The sequence below is a fragment of the Mesocricetus auratus genome, unplaced genomic scaffold, assembly GCF_017639785.1.
Source record: "Mesocricetus auratus isolate SY011 unplaced genomic scaffold, BCM_Maur_2.0 Super-Scaffold_100011, whole genome shotgun sequence".
NCBI classification, from domain to species: domain Eukaryota; kingdom Metazoa; phylum Chordata; class Mammalia; order Rodentia; family Cricetidae; genus Mesocricetus; species Mesocricetus auratus.
In genome coordinates, this window is record NW_024429195.1 from 27,688,345 (window position 1) to 27,706,719 (window position 18,375).

At 36.2% G+C, this 18,375-nt stretch overlaps 1 protein-coding gene across 6 annotated transcripts in view; it reads right to left on the minus strand.

Annotated features, from left to right (window-relative positions):
* The window catches only part of Atp11b (ATPase phospholipid transporting 11B (putative)), an 88,306-nt gene that overhangs the window by 24,397 nt on the left and 45,534 nt on the right, over nt 1-18,375 (minus strand). For all 6 annotated transcript variants that reach the window (XR_005880396.1, XR_005880395.1, XM_021226912.2 and 3 more), the window contains exons 16-22: nt 17,551-17,624; nt 17,371-17,474; nt 15,461-15,642; nt 13,971-14,174; nt 5,121-5,274; nt 3,498-3,600; nt 1,172-1,317 (exon numbers count right to left, since the gene is read on the minus strand). Coding sequence is in view for 4 of the 6 variants with exons in the window: in XM_021226912.2 (XP_021082571.1) it covers nt 1,172-1,317; nt 3,498-3,600; nt 5,121-5,274; nt 13,971-14,174; nt 15,461-15,642; nt 17,371-17,474; nt 17,551-17,624 (967 nt within the window). In the remaining 2 variants the exon portion in view is untranslated. The remainder of the gene's footprint in view (nt 1-1,171; nt 1,318-3,497; nt 3,601-5,120; nt 5,275-13,970; nt 14,175-15,460; nt 15,643-17,370; nt 17,475-17,550; nt 17,625-18,375) is intronic.

Consider the following 18,375-nt stretch of genomic DNA (forward strand, 5'->3'; position numbering starts at 1 on the left):
AAAATTACATTTTTAACTCTTATATCATAGATATTACAGTATGTAATAGTTGTTTATATTTCAGTGCTGTAAGCATTTGATATTTCCAAACTATTTATAGCACATAAGTGGAACTGTCATAACATCTTTCTATCTCAATATTTTTCTTATTACAAGTGAAGATAGAACAAGGACGAATAGCCCCACCTCCAATCACTCTACAGAAACATACAATCTACTCATGTCATACATGAAAGCTAGAACAGTAGGCTAGAAGAAACTGTCATATCATCTCATAGTAATACACATGTTTGTGTTCTATCACTTGCAACTATTAATTCAGAATACATACAACATAAGATATGCTGGTGTGGTAAATGTTTATTAGCAAGGTCTCAACATGGCTTCCAATGAGTCTCACCTTCCTTGAAAGGGTCCAATGAGACACATTATTTCAACATTATAATCTGTTTTCTTATACAAATAAACCCTCTGTAACTGAGAGGCTTATGCATTTACTAGTTTACCACAGGCTTACCGTCGAAACTTAAAAGATTAAGGAACTCTGCTAGGAATCCATGAAATTAGAGGTCCAATGAAATTTATCAGGCCAACGCAAATAGCTTTAAGCAAATTTCATTTTTGCAGCTGAATTTGCACAGAATAATACATTTAAGTGTAAATTTCTATGCTTGATACATTTACATATGGTAAGATTAGAGAACTTTCTGAATAGCTGTGTTTGTGTACTCTCATTTTTGATATTTATTGTGTGTGTGTGTAAGAGATAGAGATGATGGGAGAAGACAAATGGGAGACAGAAAGAACGTGCAAGTTCACACCATGGCACATATGTGAAAGTCAAAGGACAACTTACAGGAGTTCTCTCTTTCTACCATGGGGGTCCTTGGTTTGAAACTGGGATGTCAGGCTTTTTGACAAGTACCTTCACCCACTGAGCCCTCTCACTGGCTCAAAAATGCCTCAATAGTCCTTTCAAGCAATCCTACCCATGTCCTAGTGGCACAGACAACCATTGATCTGTAGTTGGCAAGCAATCAATTTATTATGAGATAGTTATTTTTGCTTAAAGAAAGTATTTTAAGAATAATTTGGATGCTGGAAACATTCTTAAGTTGGAATTTCAAGTTAAAATATCAATAACTGATTCTTATAATCCAATGAAACTCACCTTATAAAAAAAATACTGTACAAGAGTAGCTATTCTAATGTAATAAAAATGACCATGAACAAAAAGCAATTTGGAGAGGAATTTAAACCTAGCTACTGCATAGTCACTGTTTCTTGCAGCTTGTCTTCCTTCTTTACCCATGATTCCTGCAATAAAGGAGACAAAAAGGTATGCTCACTGATAATCAATATGTAACTTCCACAATATACGTCACTTCGATCTATTTATAGTTGTTGTAACACTGAATTCTAATATACAGCAGCTAGCAGCCATCCAAAGGGCTGTTCTAATTAAATATGCTCATAATAAGCTAAATATATGAAAGCTAACTACATAGCAGGCATGTAACATTAATTTTCAAAGAATCAGAAGAAAATAAAGATAAAAGCAATACTGAAAAGTTCAGCTCTAGCAGAGGCATCACACATACACTGATGAGTACAAAGTGCTAAACTTATGATGGACAGGTGGCTCTAGGACATCTTTCAATTCACCAGCTCCAAAGATTATAAAAAGATTAAATTTCAGATCAGAAATATGAAATCCATAAAAATAAGCGTATTTTTGTGATTTTTAAGCTATGGTATATAACTGAATGTGTTTTTTTAAAGTAAAAAATAGTTTTTCTATAACTTTTCAATAAAGTAGGTAAAAAAACGTACATCCTGAAAACAATGCATCATTTTACCTGGAAAATAAAAGTCTTCTTTTAAAAATATTCATTTTTATAATATTTTATTTTAAAATAATGAGTGACTAACCATAACAAACATTCAAGTGTGTGTGTGTGTGTGTGTGTGTGTGTGTGTGTGTGTGTGTGTGTGTGTGTGTGTAGTACTTGGCTTATTTGTTTAAAAAAGAAACCAATAGGTCTTACATACAAAACTACAAAGCAAGATGTTTTTTGTTCTCAAGAGTAAAAACTCTTTTTAAAAATTTGCAGTGGGGACTGTGGTGGTGGCACACACTTTAATCGCAGCAAATTAAGTATTTTCTTTGTTATATACTAAGCAATGTTGCCTTGTATATGTGTACCTGGGTATATCCACTTGCTCATGTACAACATGTGCATGTAAATAGTAGAAAAACACGGATACAAATCACCCTTCTCTGGCATGATATCATGCGTTTTGGCAAAGGGTCTCTCACTGCACCTGGAGCTTGTTATTTCAGTTAAACTAAGCTGTCCAGAAAACCCCTAGTGTCGGTCTGTGTCTACACCACATGCGGATGCGGGGTCACAGATACACACTGTGGCTGGCTTTTACGTGGGTACTAGAGATCCGAACTCAGCGGCTGACTGCCTAGGAAGAAGCACATTACCCTCTATATCATCTCCACAGCCCCTAAGTAAGTTTTATATGCTTAATTTATAGGATAAAATTAGCTAAAAATTATAGTTGAGATAGTTTAGAAACTACAAAGAAAGTTAATAAAGTTGAAATTTCAAAATGGCTATTATCCCAAACAGGGATGGTTGATTTTAAGACAAATAAAACTATCAGCCCTCAACTCTACCCATCACAAACATATCATGAAGACTTTTCCTGGACAAGGCTAATTCTCCTCTATGCTGGGAGTTTAAAGCTCAGTGGAGTCACACATATACTACTAACACTTCCCTTTCTTGTTCTTCATTTATAAAATAATGCTGACAGATCAGAGTAGGGTAAATAGTTCATTGGTGAACCACTTACAGTACAATAACAGTACACTGAATGCAATAAAATGATTCTATAATAATAATGGGAGCAAGGAAAATATTTTTGAGGGGTAACTACAGTATGGTTTTACAAATATAGAAAATGATAAACTATTAAAATCAGAAAAGTATTAGAATTTTTTGTTTTTATCAATGTTTGGTATAATTCTGTTCTCTAAAACTTTCTCAAAGTGTACAGACTAATCTTTAGTTTCACAAATAAAAGTAATAATAATTACAAAATAAGAATTTAAAACCTTGATAAGAACTATATAAGTTAGAATTTTAGAGTTTAAAGTGAAAGTTCTTTGTTAGGTATAAAATGGGATGTAAAAATAAAATTACTTTCACTATTAAGGGGATTAAGCAAAGAAAAATTCACAATTGTGATACCTTTAATTAAATATTAAATAATTAAAGTAATGTAAGTAGTAGATAAATAACAAATTTATTGTGTATGTATGCTAAATAACAATTGGTTTCTTATGGTGATATACTATCATGTACTGTCATACTGTATTTGTTTTCATTCAAACACTAGACATTGTAGTACTTTACAAAAAGGAAAATTCAAAACTAACAAGTAATTATACCACTTAAAAATTCAAGAAAAAAGTCAATCACCTATGCCAACATGTGCCTCTTGTATCATGCTTACATCATTAGCACCGTCACCAACAGCCAATGTGATCGGTTTCTCGGGTGAGATTTTTATCAGTCTTATTACCTGAAAAACATACAATGAGTTCATTCTTTGTGGTCAAGTTTCAACTTTCTTGTATTTGTGTAACTTTTTTCATATGAAGTTTTCTGCAGTAGTTTAGTGGTGAAGACAGCATTTGAGTTCACACTGGACAGTAATACAGTAAACTTCACTCTTTGAGGGGTATGGAGACTAAGGGTTTAAGAATGTCTTTCACAAGTGTTGTAACAAAATAGTTATTTTTTCAGATTTTAGGAATATATTCTAAAATTTTATAAAACTAACAACTTATTTGAATAAATAACTATACTTCACTGAGTTTTCAAACCAAAATTCTCAAGAAAGAAAATACCTGATAGAAAGAAAAGACACATTTAGTCTGATTAGTTAAGTCTCAAGATTTAAGAAAATATTATATTAGCCGGGCGGTGGTGGCGCACGCCTTTAATCCCAGCACTTGGGAGGCAGAGGCAGGAGGATCTCTGTTCAAGGCCAGGCTGGACCAACAGCCTCCAAAATAATACAGAGAAACCCTGTCTCGTAAAACCAAAATAAAAAAAATTATATTAAGTGAAATTAAAACAAGTTTATCTGGAATTCTTTAAAAATATTTTTAAACCTGTGTGTGTATGGGTGGGGGCAGTGTTGATACACATGGGACAGCCAGCATTTGGAGGTCAGAGAACAACTTTGTGGAGTTGGTTCTCTCCTTATACTTTTATGTGAGTTCCAGGTACTGAATCAACGTCATTGAACTTACTTGACAATATCTTTACCCACTGACCTTGTTCTGGGATTCTTGGATTTTATAAGAGCAGAGACATATCAGCTCTAGTTTTAATCTCCACACACTGTGACATATAAGTACTGTAACAAAATTACATGAATCTAAATAAACCTGGATGTCTGTGTGCAAAACATCCAGTACTTATATTTGTATTGCTAAGTATAAGATATTCCTTCAAAAATGTTATGAGATTATATTTATTTGTGTGTGTATGCATATGTGTCTATATGTTTGGGTGCCTAAAGAGAAGTCGAGGAACAACTTGTGGGAGTCTGTTCTTTCTTTCTTCCATGTGGGGCATGGGCTGGAACTCAGGCAGTTAAGCGTAGCAGCAGGTGCCTTTACCTGAGGAGCAGACTATCAGGTAAAATCTTAGACCTCAAAGTATTCCAAACAGTAGATTTATAAAAATTGTTTGAGTGGGTTTTCAGTTGAACCCTAGGCACCTGAAATTTAAACATTTCTTGTATACAGCTTTACATATACGGATGATTGGATTTCAGCTTTCCTAATTTATAACTGACAGCGAATCCTCCTCTTCTCTCTCTGACACTTTGTTAGTTGAGGCTGGCCTCAAACTTGCAATCCTCTTGCCTCAGACGCTTGAATGCTAGGATTTACAGGTGTATACCACTATGCTGAAGCTGATAACTTTTAACAAAGAATTGTCTTGTTTGTTCTGAACTTGCTTCTTTTTCTCCCCTTCCTTCCTCCTTTGAAGATGGTTTTTACAGAACTTTTTATGATATACACTTACTTTTGCCTTCTGTAAAGGTGCCATACGACAACACAATACAGCTGAACAGTTTCTGCAGACTTCCATAAATAGCTTTTCATGCTCCCTGAGTGCAAGAGATAAGCTGGTCCCATCCACTACCAGCCCATGCTGAATCACATGGTCTTCTGTAATTCTAGAAAAGAATACAGTTATATCCTCTATGTCACACTCTGAAGCCAGATTATTTACTTAATAAAATAAGAGTCTTAGTGAAAGATAGACAGTTCAACCAGACTACTATTGAATGACTCATGTCAGAAAACTCAATTGTATTGCCTAAAAGGAAGATAAAACATAGCTTTTGTACAAAAAGAGAAATGAGTACTACTAATGGTTAAAATATGCATACCAAAAAAGTACACAGAAGATCTAAAGAAAACATAATTAATAAGCTTTACATACTTGTAGTGTTATCAGCACTGTATCTTTATAATTTTTAGTATTTTAAGTAGACATTAAATTTTTGTTTGTTTGTTTTTTGAGATATGTTTTGTCTGTGGCTTTGGAGGCTGTCCTGGAACTCACTCTGTGTACCAGGCTGATCTCAAACTCACAGAGATCTACCTGCCTCTGTATCCCAAGTGCTGGAATTAAAGGCATGTGCCACCACTGCCTGGCTAGACTATTAATTTTTAAATATTTTACTATGTTTTAATTGACTTATTGTTTGTATATATGCGTATGTACTCATGTGGAAGTCAGAGGACAACTGAAAGAGATGGTGCTCTCTTGGAATCTCAGGGATGAACTCACGCAGTCAGGCTTGGTAACAGGCACATTTACCCACTAATTCATCTCACTGGCACAACGTAACTTTTAAAAACGAAGAAATAATTTTAGAAGGCATATATGAAGTAAATTATTTTGAGTAGTTAGTTTCTCCCTGATATTCTTCTTCTTAACTACCAACTCACCACAATGGGGTTCACATGATCCCAATAACACAATTTCCAAGATGAAGTGCCTCTATATCCAAGCAAAGAAGTTATACTGTCTTTTAAAACTCTCTCTCACTCTCAAGTTCCATGGTGGCAGTAAAGGATGTGAGCTCTCAGCTTCCTGCTACCATGCTGTTCTTGTATGGACTCTAATCCTCTGGAACCATAAACCCAAACAATGTGGTTCTTCTGTAAGGTATCTTGGCCATGACCCTTCATCACAGCAATAGAAAAAGAACAAATACTAAAGTTGGTGCAGGAGTGTGGGCTGTTGCTATGAAGAACATGACCATGTTGGGGTTTTTTGAAGTGATGTGAAAGACTTTGGAACTCTGGACTAGAAAAGCAGTTCAATGCTGTAATCAGAGCTCAGAAGGCCATCTTGTAAGATGGTACTACGGAAAGAAAGCGAAGCAGATAGAGGCCTGAATCAAGAGGTTTCAGAGGGACGCAAGGACTTTAACAGCAACAGGGATAGAGGATATGCCTGTGTTATTTTGGCAAAGAACCTGGCTGCCTTCTGTTTGTGTCCTAAGAAATTATCTGGGGCTAAATTAAAAAGTCACGGACTACTTTCTTTGTTGGGGAAATATCAGGATTGCATAGCATTGAGTATGTAGTATGGTTATTAATGATAACGCCTATACAAGACTACAATGAAAAAGAGCCAAGTAGGTAAGAAAGTAATAAAAAAATATAGATTTTGGAGAAAACACTAGGAAGCTTAATGTTACAGCCAAGACACTTAATAGAAGAGAGGCTACAGTTGTTAAGGAGATTAATGTCATTAATGAGAGGCCTGTTATGCACTGAAATAGAAAAGGCTGCTCTCAGGGCGTGGACAAATAAACTTCCAACTTGTAAAACACAGCCTGGAGTACTTTCTGGTTTCTGGCTATGGAACTTGGCAGTGTAGTCCATGTAGTGCTAGCTACAGAGGAACAAAGCATGCAAGAATGAAATTATATTCTTTCTCCATGGTTTCAGAGAGCCCTTAAGGCCAGACAAAATGTGGCCTTACCTGCAAAAAGGCCCCGAGAGGTAAGAGGACATAAGATGTCACTGATGTGGAAGCAAAACCGGGATTGTATTGGAGACCCCAAGATTTTGGAGGTACCAGGGACATGGGATATCTACCAAGGGGAGTTGTATAAGGGGATCAGAACCAGCCACACAGAGAGATTTATGCTGCATGGAGCAAAGCTGGAGGGGTGGAGCCATCTAAGCCCTTTGACATCAGAACAGAGCTACAGGACTTGGAGTTTGTCCTACTGGGTTTCAGTCTTGCTTTGATCCAGTTTCTCCTCACTGTGCTCCATCCCACCCTTTTAGAATAGAAATGTATATTCTTGTCACATGTTAGACATATGTAACTTGCTTTTTGAGTTTTACAGAGGCTTACAATTAAAAAGTGTTCTTGAAGTGTCTCAGAAGAAGGTTAAGATTATGAAAGACTGTAGGGACTTTTGCAGTGGGACTAAATGCATTTTGCATTGTGGATACAGGGACAGGGAGGAGAATGTGTTAGTTTGAATAAGTGTCTGCCATAGGCTTGGGTATTTATAAACTTGGTGCTCAGATGGTGACCCTATTTGGGGAGGCTTGGGGGTTCAGGAAGTCTGTCACTGGAGACAAGTTTGAGAGATTACTGATAGGCACCATTTCCAGTTTTCTCTTCCTTCACACTTGCAGACAAGGAGGTGAATGCTCAGCTTCCTGCTCTGATGGTCATGCTGTCCCTATCATTATGATTCACCCTCTGACACTGTAAGCCAAAATACCGACCCCCCCCATTCAAAAAAGAAAAGGGAAATCTCTTTAAGAAACCATCCTGAACTGACCTGAAAACTTCCTCCCTGCTGCCTAGTTTTCATAGTGCCAGAAGGTACCCTGTAGGCCAGTAGGGGAGAAAAGCCATTAGTGGAATTTCCCACTTGCATACTTTTAATACTGACAGACCAAGCAAGATGTGTCCCCTGGTAGAAGAGTGGCATGACACTTACGGGGTTAACCAACCAGTTTTGGACTAGAGTTGAGGACTGTTCCACAAGATGGAATTCATGCTTTGTACTATAAACTTGGTCAAAACCCCACAGCTAGGGAGGTCAAACTGTCTTCTACATATCTATGTTTACACCCTTAGATTAATACTGCATTCAACTGTGACCAGGGAAAGTTATCTCTGCAGTGGTCAGCAGTTAATACAGATACTCATAACTGGCTGAAGTGCTGAGAAGAAGGGACACTGAATGCTCAGCCCTAACTAAGATACCTGTATCAATCCCTCCATCCCCACTTAAGGAACAAAGAACACTGTGAAAGATGAGATAAAAAGAATGTATGAGTTTGGAGGATGGGGAAGAGAGGTGTGAAATGGTTTTCTAGACATGACATGAACATACAGAACTATAGTTAGCTAAATAAGACACAAGATCAATCAGCATTCCAGCAGACAGCACTAATTAGTAGTTTACAAAATTAAAAATAAAAGTAAAAATAAAAAGGACATGAACAGGGAGGAAGACATGCTGAGGTTACCTGGTAGTGGGAATAAGGAGTCTGGAATGCATGTGATCAAGATTCATTGTTTGCATGTATGAGTTTGTCAAAGAATAAATGAAAGGTATTCTGTTAATAATGTATCTCTTTAAAGTTGTTCTTTGATGAGATCTAGAATGCATTGATGCCTATATAACAAACATAAATAAAGTAATAAATGTATATTAACAACCACAGCTTTGCCTTTTGGGGATCATTTTCAAGGGTTAGTATCATAGACTGCAAATGAGAAATTACTGTGCAGACCTACACTGAAGTATTCAATTTGTTATTAAAAATTTGACTATAGGCCGGGTGTTGGTGGCGCACACACTTGAGAGGCAGAGGCAGGCGGATCTCTGTGAGTTCAAGGCCAGCCTGGTCTACAGTGTGAGTTCCAGGACAGCCTCTAAAACAATACAGAGAAACCTTGTCTGGAAATCCCCCCACAAAATTTGACTGTAATAATTGGGGACAGAAAAATAAATTTGATATGCTTAGAATAATAGATTTACAGAATAGACATAATTTAGAATATAAATTATTATGAAATAATCTTTGAACTGTGATATGTAGATTAACAGTTTGGTTATATAAAATAATCCAGGGGCTATCAAATGTTTTCTGTAAAGGGTCAAGAAACAATATGTCTTAGGGTCTGTGGGCCAAAAGGCAAAATTCAGGATGCTATATAGGTACTGAGAAAGAATCTAAATTTTGCCAAGTTTAAAATGCAGTGATAATTTAGTATATTTTGCTTGCCTTAATGAATTTATTCATTCAAAACCAAAAGCATTGTTCTTACATATCAATCTCTGAACCATACACAATACAAAGGTTAGAAATTAATGTCCTCACTTTCAGCAAAATGTCAGGTTGCAAAATCAACACCAACAAATCAGCAGTTTTCTTATACACCAAAGACAGACTAAGAAACCAGGGTAACAATCTCATGTACGATAGCCTCAAACAGCAACAAAAAATTAAAAAGACTAAGACCTATAGAAAGAAAACTTAAAAAAAAAAACTCAAGAAAGAAAACAGCAGATGATCAACAGACCCCCATAACATGAATCAGTATGATTAACATTGTGAAAAATGGCTATCCTACTAAAAGCAAATTCCACAAAATTCAAATGCAATTCTTTACAGAAATTGAAAGACAATCTTAAAATTCATAAGGAAGCATAAAGGACCCCAGAAGCTAAAACACTCCTGAACAATGAAAATACTACTGGAAGTATCAACATTACTGATTTCAAGTTAAATTACAGAGCCATAGTGGTAAAAGCACCATGGTACTGGCACAAAAACACAGTGATCAATGGAATGGAATCGAGGACCCAAAGTTCAAGCACTTATATATACTTTACTTTTGACAAAGACGCAAAAACATACATTGGAAAAAAGACAGTATCTTTAACCAACAGTGTTGGAAAACTGGTTCTCTCCATGTAGAAGAGTGAAATGTGATCCTTCTCTCTTGCTAAATGGATCAAAGTTCTCAATGTTATACCTGAAACTTCTAGAAGAAAGTGTAGGGAGTACAATCCAGCAGCTTTCTTATACACCAAAGACAGACTAAGAAATAAGATTTGGTAATGACTTTCTGATAGGATTCTAGCCATCCAGGAAATAAGATCAACAATCAACACATGGAACTTCATGAAATGATAGAGCTTCTGTATTGCAAAGCAAACTGAGGAAGCAGGCTACACAATGGGAAAAGATCTTTGCTAGCTGTACATTTGATGGAGGATTAATATCTATAAATTGTATGAATTCCAGAAACTAAAATATCTGTTTCTCAAAAAGACACATAGCTAAGAAACATTTTAAAGTATTTAGCATAATTAGGTATTAGGAAAATATAAATTAAAACACATGATCATTTCACTAGATGCTGAAAAAGCCTTTGACAAAACCCAACACTTCTTCATGATGAAGGTCCTGGAGAGATCAGGGATAACAGGTACATACCTAAGCATAATAAAAGCAATATACAGCAAACTAACAGCCAACATCAAACTAAATGGAGAGAAACTCAACATGATTCCTCTAAAATCAGGAACAAGACAAGGCTGTCAACTCTCTTCATATCTCTTCAATATTGCACTTGAAGTTCTAGCTAGAGCAATAAGACAAAAAAAGGAGATCAAGGGGATACAAATTGGAAAGGAAGAGGTCAACCTTTCACTATTTGCAGAAGATATGATAGTTTACATAAGTGACCCGAAAAACTCTACCAGGGAACTCCTACAGCTGATGAACACCTTCAGCAAAGTGTCAAGATACAAGATTAACTAAAAAAAAAAAATCAGTAGCCCTACTATATATAGACAATAAAGGGCACGAGAAAGAAATCAGAGAAACATCACCCTTTACAATAGCCACAAATGCCATAAAATATCTTGGGATAATGCTAACAAAACAAGTGAAAGACCTGTATAATAAGAACTTTGAGTCTTTAAAGAAAGAAATTAAAAAAGATACCAGAAAATGAAAAGATTTTCCTTGCTTTGGATAGGTAGAATCAACACAGTAAAAATGACAATCTTGTGAAAAGCAATCTACAGATTCAATGCAATCCCCATCAAAATCCCAACACAATTCTTCATAGATATTGAAAGAACAATACTCAACTTTATATGGAAAAACAAAAGACCCAGGATAGCCAAAGAAACACTGTACAATAAAGGAACTTCCGGAGGTATCACCATCCCTGACTTCAAGCTCTATTATAGAGCTATAGTCCTGAAAGTAGTGTGGTATTGGCATAAAAATAGACAGGTAGAACAATGGAATCAAACTGAAAACCTGATATTAACCCACACACCTATGAACACCTGATTTTTGACAAAGAAGCTAATGGTATACAATGGAAAAAAGAAAGCATCTTCAACAAATGGTGCTGCATAATTGGATACTGACATGTAGAAGACTGCAGATAGATCCATGTCTATCACCATGCAGAAAACTTAAGTCCAAATGGATCAAAGACCTCAATATAAATCCAGCCACACCGAACCTCTTAGAAGAAGAGAAAATGGAAGGTACCCTTGAATGAATTGGTACCGGAGACCACTTCCTGAACAGAACACTAGTAGCACAGACACTGAGATGGGCAATTAACAAATGGGACCTCCTGAAACTGAGAAGCTTCTGTAAAGCAAAGGACACACTCAACAAGATAAAATAGCAGCCCACAAAATAGTGAAAGATTTTCACCAACCCCACATCTGATAGAGGGCTAACTTCCAAAATATACAAAGAACTCAAAAAGTTAGTCACCAAGACACCTAACAATCCAACTAAAAAGGAGGGTATAGAACTAAATAGAGAATTCTCAATAGAGGAATCTAAAATGGCTGAAAGACACTTAAGAAATTGCTCAACATCCTTAGCCATCAGGGAAATGCAACTCAAAACAACACTGAGATAGCATTTTGCTCCTGTCAGAATGGATAGAATAAATAACACCAATGACAGTCTATGCTGGAGAGGATGTGGAGAAAGGGGGAACACACTCCTCCATTGCTGGTGGGAGTACAAACATGTATGACCAATTTGGAAATCAGAATGGCTGTTTCTCAGCAAAGTGGGAATCATTCTACCTCAAGATCCAGCAATTCCACTCTTGGGCATGTATCCAAAGGACGCACATTCATACAACAAGGACATATGTTCAACTATGTTCATAGTAGCGTTGTTAGTAATAGCCAGAACCTGGAAGCAACCTAGATGCCCCCCAACTGAACAGTGGATAGAGAAAATGTGGTACATTTACACAATAGAGTACTACTCAGTGGAAAAAAACAAATGGAATCTTGAAATCTGCAAGCAAATGAATGAAACTGGAAGAGGCCATCTTAAGTGAGGTAACCCAGTCACAGAAAGAGAAGCATGGTATGTATTCACTCATATATGGATATTAGACATAGAGCAAAGGATTACTAGCCTACAATCCACACCACCAGAGAAGCTAGGAAACAAGGAGGACCCTAAGAGAGAAACACATGATCCCTCGAAGAAGGGGAAAGGGACAATAACTCCTGAGCAAACCGGGAGCTATTCTCATAGATCCGTGTCTTATTCAGTCATTATCAGAGACATTTCCTTCTGCAACAGATGTAGAGACCCAGGACAAATGCTGCTTGTTTTCTTTCAGTGCAGATATCAGTTTTGGATCTTTAGATATCTGTGTTTCATTTGGAATACCCAAAAAGGTCAGGAAATTACCAAGGATTCATGAGGAGTGGATTTTGTGGGAGGAGAAATAGAATGTACTAGTATGAAGAATAAAGGGGAAAAATTTGGGTGACAGAAGGCAAAGTAAAAGAAGGGAAACTGGAAGGGATAATAATACTAAGGAATTTTCAGAAAAGTCCTATAGAAACCTACTACTCTAGAAACTTCTTAAGATATATCTGTACATGTATATATACATATATAGTGTTACCCTATAACAGGGCAGCAACACCCCTACTGGATACCAGAGGCTAATAAATAAAGAGTCCAGTCCCAGTAAAAGATTACTTCTTTTGGAATTGTTAGCCAGTAGGTCCCAGTTTGATTTCTCCATGTATGTATACTCATGTATCTTTAGTCATGGAGTCTTTGTTTGCCTTTCCATCAAGTTCTAGAGGATAACCAAGTACATTAGCAATACCAATTTTTGGGACCTCACCATCCAATAATTCCAGAAGTAATCCATTTTGTTTTGGTCAATGAACTTCAGTCTGACAATAGAAAATATTAAATGTCACAGTCTGATGTCATGTGTTGTGCTAAAAGCCCCATCATGTCACTCTTATAATGCACCAAGCAGCAGTGTAAAGAGATGAGAGAGGACCTTGTAAGGCTCAGTTGTAAATAGATAACTCAGACGGTACAATGGCAACATATATAGATATCACAGAAACAGGTGTATATGGCTATTAAACTCTCAGACAATAAATTCCCAGTTTCATATCATTTTTGTATCATTTAATAATTTGGGTTGCTCCTTATCTATCAAAATATTTAAAAATATGTATGGAGATATGGCTCAGTTATTAAGAGCACTGGCTGCTCTTCCAGAAGATTCGAGTTCAATTCCCTGCACCCATCTGGCAGCATACAACTGTCTCTATCTCTAGTCCCACGGGACCCAATATTCTCTTCTACCCTCAGTGGATATCAGGTATACAAATGGTAACACAGACATATATGCATACAAAATGGCCATATACATAAAATCAAACTTTAAAAGTGCTTTTAAGTTCAAATAAAATAAATAAAAAACCAAAACAACTTAGGTATGGGCTGATAAAAGTGAGCAGTGGCAAGTGGGCCCCCAGACATGCTATCTTACCTCCTGGCAAGCTGCCTCAATTGTTCTGCACATCCACTGTCTGATTTCTGGTTGATAAGTTCGAGGATATTCATAGCTCTATGAAAATGTCCACATGATAAACTCACACTAACAGCTGTTTCATGTTTGTCTCCTGTAAGTACCCATACTTTGATACCAGCCATTCTCAATGCTTCAATAGTTTCTCGAACTTTATCTTGTAGTCTAAAATTAAAAGACAAAAACTGGCAGAGGAAAATACTCCTATAGTATATGTTAAGTATAACATTTAAATTATAATCTTTATAGGAATATTACAGTGTATCAACATAACGGAACTTTTCTGTCATTATGCAGGAAACAAGAACAAACTACTAGCAGCCATCTAGTTCAAAGAAAACCAATGAATTACAATTTACAACCCTGTGTTTTAAGGGTATTATCATCAAAGTTGGTTTTTATGAACCCAACTAACCCGATAGCCTTCACAAACCTATCTTACTGGGAAGTGGTATAGGCGGAGGGAGTGAATTGAGGCTTGGTGTGTGGTAGGCAAGAAATGTGCCACTAGCAAGTCTAAACTTTCAAGCACAGATCTCTCCTCACCCAGCCCAGGGACAGAGGTAGGTAAGGAGAGGGAGGTAAGGTGCAGCACACATACAAGTCTAGGCATGAGAGATCCTGAATTCAGGTTTTCTGCTTTTGGATGAAGTCTCCTATAGTTTTTCTTTTAAATTAAACATCAGACTGTAGGAAATACAAGCCTATATAAGTTTAAGAAATCAAATGAAAATCCACATTTAAAATATACATGCCTTTGTAGATATAAGGAACAGAAGAAACCAGGCTTAATTTATGAAAATCAATTTGACTTACAAAATTCAATTTAAGATGCAAAATTGACATATATGCTGGGTTTAAAAAATGAACAAACTGTAAGGAGTTTATATGCTAACAGAGGAGAAAACCTTTAATCAAACAATTTAGTATAGCATAAAACATCAATAAGCAGAATGTTCAAAAAGAAGAGCATTTTCAATTAGGTTAGTTGTCAGAAAAGGATAGGGGTTAGTTATGAGTACATTTTATTCATAGGAAAGAGAAGAATCATTCAGGTAGAAGGCAAAGCCTTGCCAAGGAACACAGCCACGAACACAACAATTTGAGCCACAGCTGGTGTCCAGGAGACAACAGCCAGTGTGGCATTACTGAAGCATGAAGCAGATTGGGTAGTGGTAGAAGGTGAGGATGGAAAGGGATGTGAATGTCTGATGATGGCAAGACAACTGACTAAGGAATAGAAAAATGGAACAATAATACAGGTAAGTGTTTCCTTATTAGATATTTCAAATATCTAATGCTGGAATAAAACAGCATTATTCTCGGTAGAAAAATTAAAGTTTTAGTTTTCTATTTTGTTACAGAATGTTAATTAACAGTATTTTAGTATATTAGAAACTGTTGACTAAAATGGTCTTAAAAAAAAGACACTGACTACTGCTGATACTTGCCTGTCTTCCACTGCTGTGGCTCCCAGTAATATCAGGTCTTTCTCAATGTACTGGAAGACATCAGCCAGTTTCTCTTCCCGTCGCTGCAAGGCAGTCCTGGCCTCAAACAGGCGCCTATCTATATCGTCATACTCTTTAGTTGTAAACTGTCGATAAGCTATGCACAGTGTCCTCAGTCCTTTCTAAAGGAAAAGAAAAGACAGGCACACACCTCTAAGAGCCACATTTGCAACCCAACTTTAAATACCATCATTTTACCTTCACTTGGGAATTGGAACTACACAAACTTAGGAATCTGTATTTGAATATTTGATTATATGGACTTCAGATTTTCTTAATCTCTGAAAATTAGCATCCGAATCTAAGTATTTCTTACTATATGTTTTCCTTAGAAAAACCAAAAATAAATGTTCTAGCAATAGAACTTGAAAAGAGCAGACTTTAAAATACCAAATGACCACATATAGCAAATTTCTAAATAGTGTCACTTCCTGATTTGTAAATAATACACATAATTAACATTTAAGGCACCATCAGATATTAATATATGTACTAATTAATTCACTCTACACTAACTATATGTGGGTACTGTTCTAGATAATAAAGTCTTTTGCTGTGAGATATTAGGAGGTAGATTACAGTAACTGAAAACCAGTACAGAAGTAGGTAAGGAGAGAGGTAAACAATGTAGACATGGAAGTCCAGGCATGAGACATGCAGAATTCAAGTTTTCTGCTTTTGGATGAGTCTCCTATAGCTTTCCTCTTAAATTAGAGTCACATTACATAAAATTAACTCTCTTAATTAAAGAGTGCTGTGCAATGTTGTTAGTATGCTCACAAAATTGATCATCACCACTACAAGAGTATTTTACCCAGAGATTCCCTATCCATTAGTAAATACTCCCTTCTCTTTCCTTTGTCCAGTAGCCTTTGGCTACTACACCTGTTTTGTATGAATCTGCCTACCTGGGATCTTTTATATGAATATAATGTGTAGTCTCTTATGGTTGGTTTCTTTTAGCAATCTTTTCAATGTTCATTCATGTTGTAGCATACTTCATTTCTCTTAATGACTAAGTAATATTCCATTACAAGGCTGTATCATATTTTAACCGCTCAACAGTTGGGCACCTAGGCTTTGAGTATCCATTTATTATATCATGTGTGGATATACCTTTTCTCTTTGGTGTACTGTACACCTAGGTACATAGCTAGATCAGATTAACTTAATTTTTACCGATTAATTTAATTTTTACCTTTTGAAGAGTTTCCAAACTATTCAAAGGCTACATGATTTATACAGTGTGTACAATCTCTGGCTTCTCCGTATCCCTGGAATAACTCCATATTATTTTACTAACCCTTTCTGTCATGCTAGTTAGTATGTCCTCTATCACTGCGCCACACCTTCACATATTTTTCTTTATAAGTCAGGGACCAATGAAGTTGCCCCAGTTGCTCTTGAATTTTTGGGCTCAAACACTTGTGTGGTTTTTGCCTTCACACCACTGGCCCAGGATAAACTGAGGGCAAGGGGAAGGAAAGAAGAGGGAAGGTAAGGATGGAGAGAAGAAAAGAGAAAGAATAGACACACAGCCATTCAGAGATAAACCCCAAGGATTTGTGCCTCACTCTAAATCCCAAATACTCATATTCACAGTTTGTGTGGTACACACAACCAGAAGTCCCTTCTACAACAGGTTGAAAGAGAGTTACATGCTGCCAGATTAAAAATCAGGTTTTACAACAAGAATAAAGAGCCAACATTTAATGCAAAAGAACTAAGAACTACAGAATTCCCAAAACTTGGATAATCTATTAAAAAGACAAAACCTCAACTGTTTCACAAATATATTTTTGAAGTTTGTTTTTATTCCTTTTTTTAAAATAATAGTTATCTATACTTACCAAAGCAAATTCATCTACATGAACTCTGGTTTTTGCTATTTCTCCACCTATACATTTAGGAAGAATTGAAGATTCTGCTCCTTTAGCAAATAAAAGCTTCTCACCTAAAAGGAAAAAAATAATTAGTTATCAAGCTCATTATTATGTAAATAAATATTCATAAAAGCTTAGATTGGTTACCTGAAGGCGCCTGAACAATTACACTCATTCTTCTACGATCTGAATCAAATTCCAGAATGTGAAGCAATTTGTACCTAAAAATTAAGAAAAATAATCCTTAATTTTTAGAGTAATCATGTGAATATTTGGAAAGAATAAAAGATAAAACACAAGTATAAAGTAAGAGACCAGAACTGCATTAGCATGAGGATAGGCTCTAAATTATCAATAACAGTATTAGACACAAGGGAGATGGCATTAAGTTCTCAATAACTAACATATATGTTATAGACCTTGGGTCATTTAATTTCCACAGACACCAAGATGAAGACTACTAGAGAGATTAATGTTCAACAAGGTGTGTGCAGTAGAGAAGGACTGGAGCCCAGCTCTGCCCAGTTGGCTGATTCACCATCATTTCCCGTCCTAGCACATCTTAGCAATTTGGGGAGCAAATGCCTCTTTAGATACCTGAGAGAAAACTTAGGAGGATAACTGATGGGGGGCTTGAAAACATTCCCAGGAGTGAATGCTATAGTGATATGTAAGTAACGAATGTTCTAAGTTGACACCAAGTTCCCTCATGAAAGTAGCTTTAGAGTAAGCCTGATTTCTTTAGTATGGAAAGGGACAGCAAGGATTGATGTACATAAGCATCAAGCATTGACTAACTTAAATACAGTAGGAAAAGGATGAGTAGACTTGTGATCCTGAGTGCTTGAGCATCAATTCATAGACACCCATGTGCTGGGGTATAGTTTATGGCACAGCATTTACCTAACATTTCTGAGACATTTGTTTTGATCCCCAGTACTACAAAAAACAAGATTAAAAAAAGGAAGCATC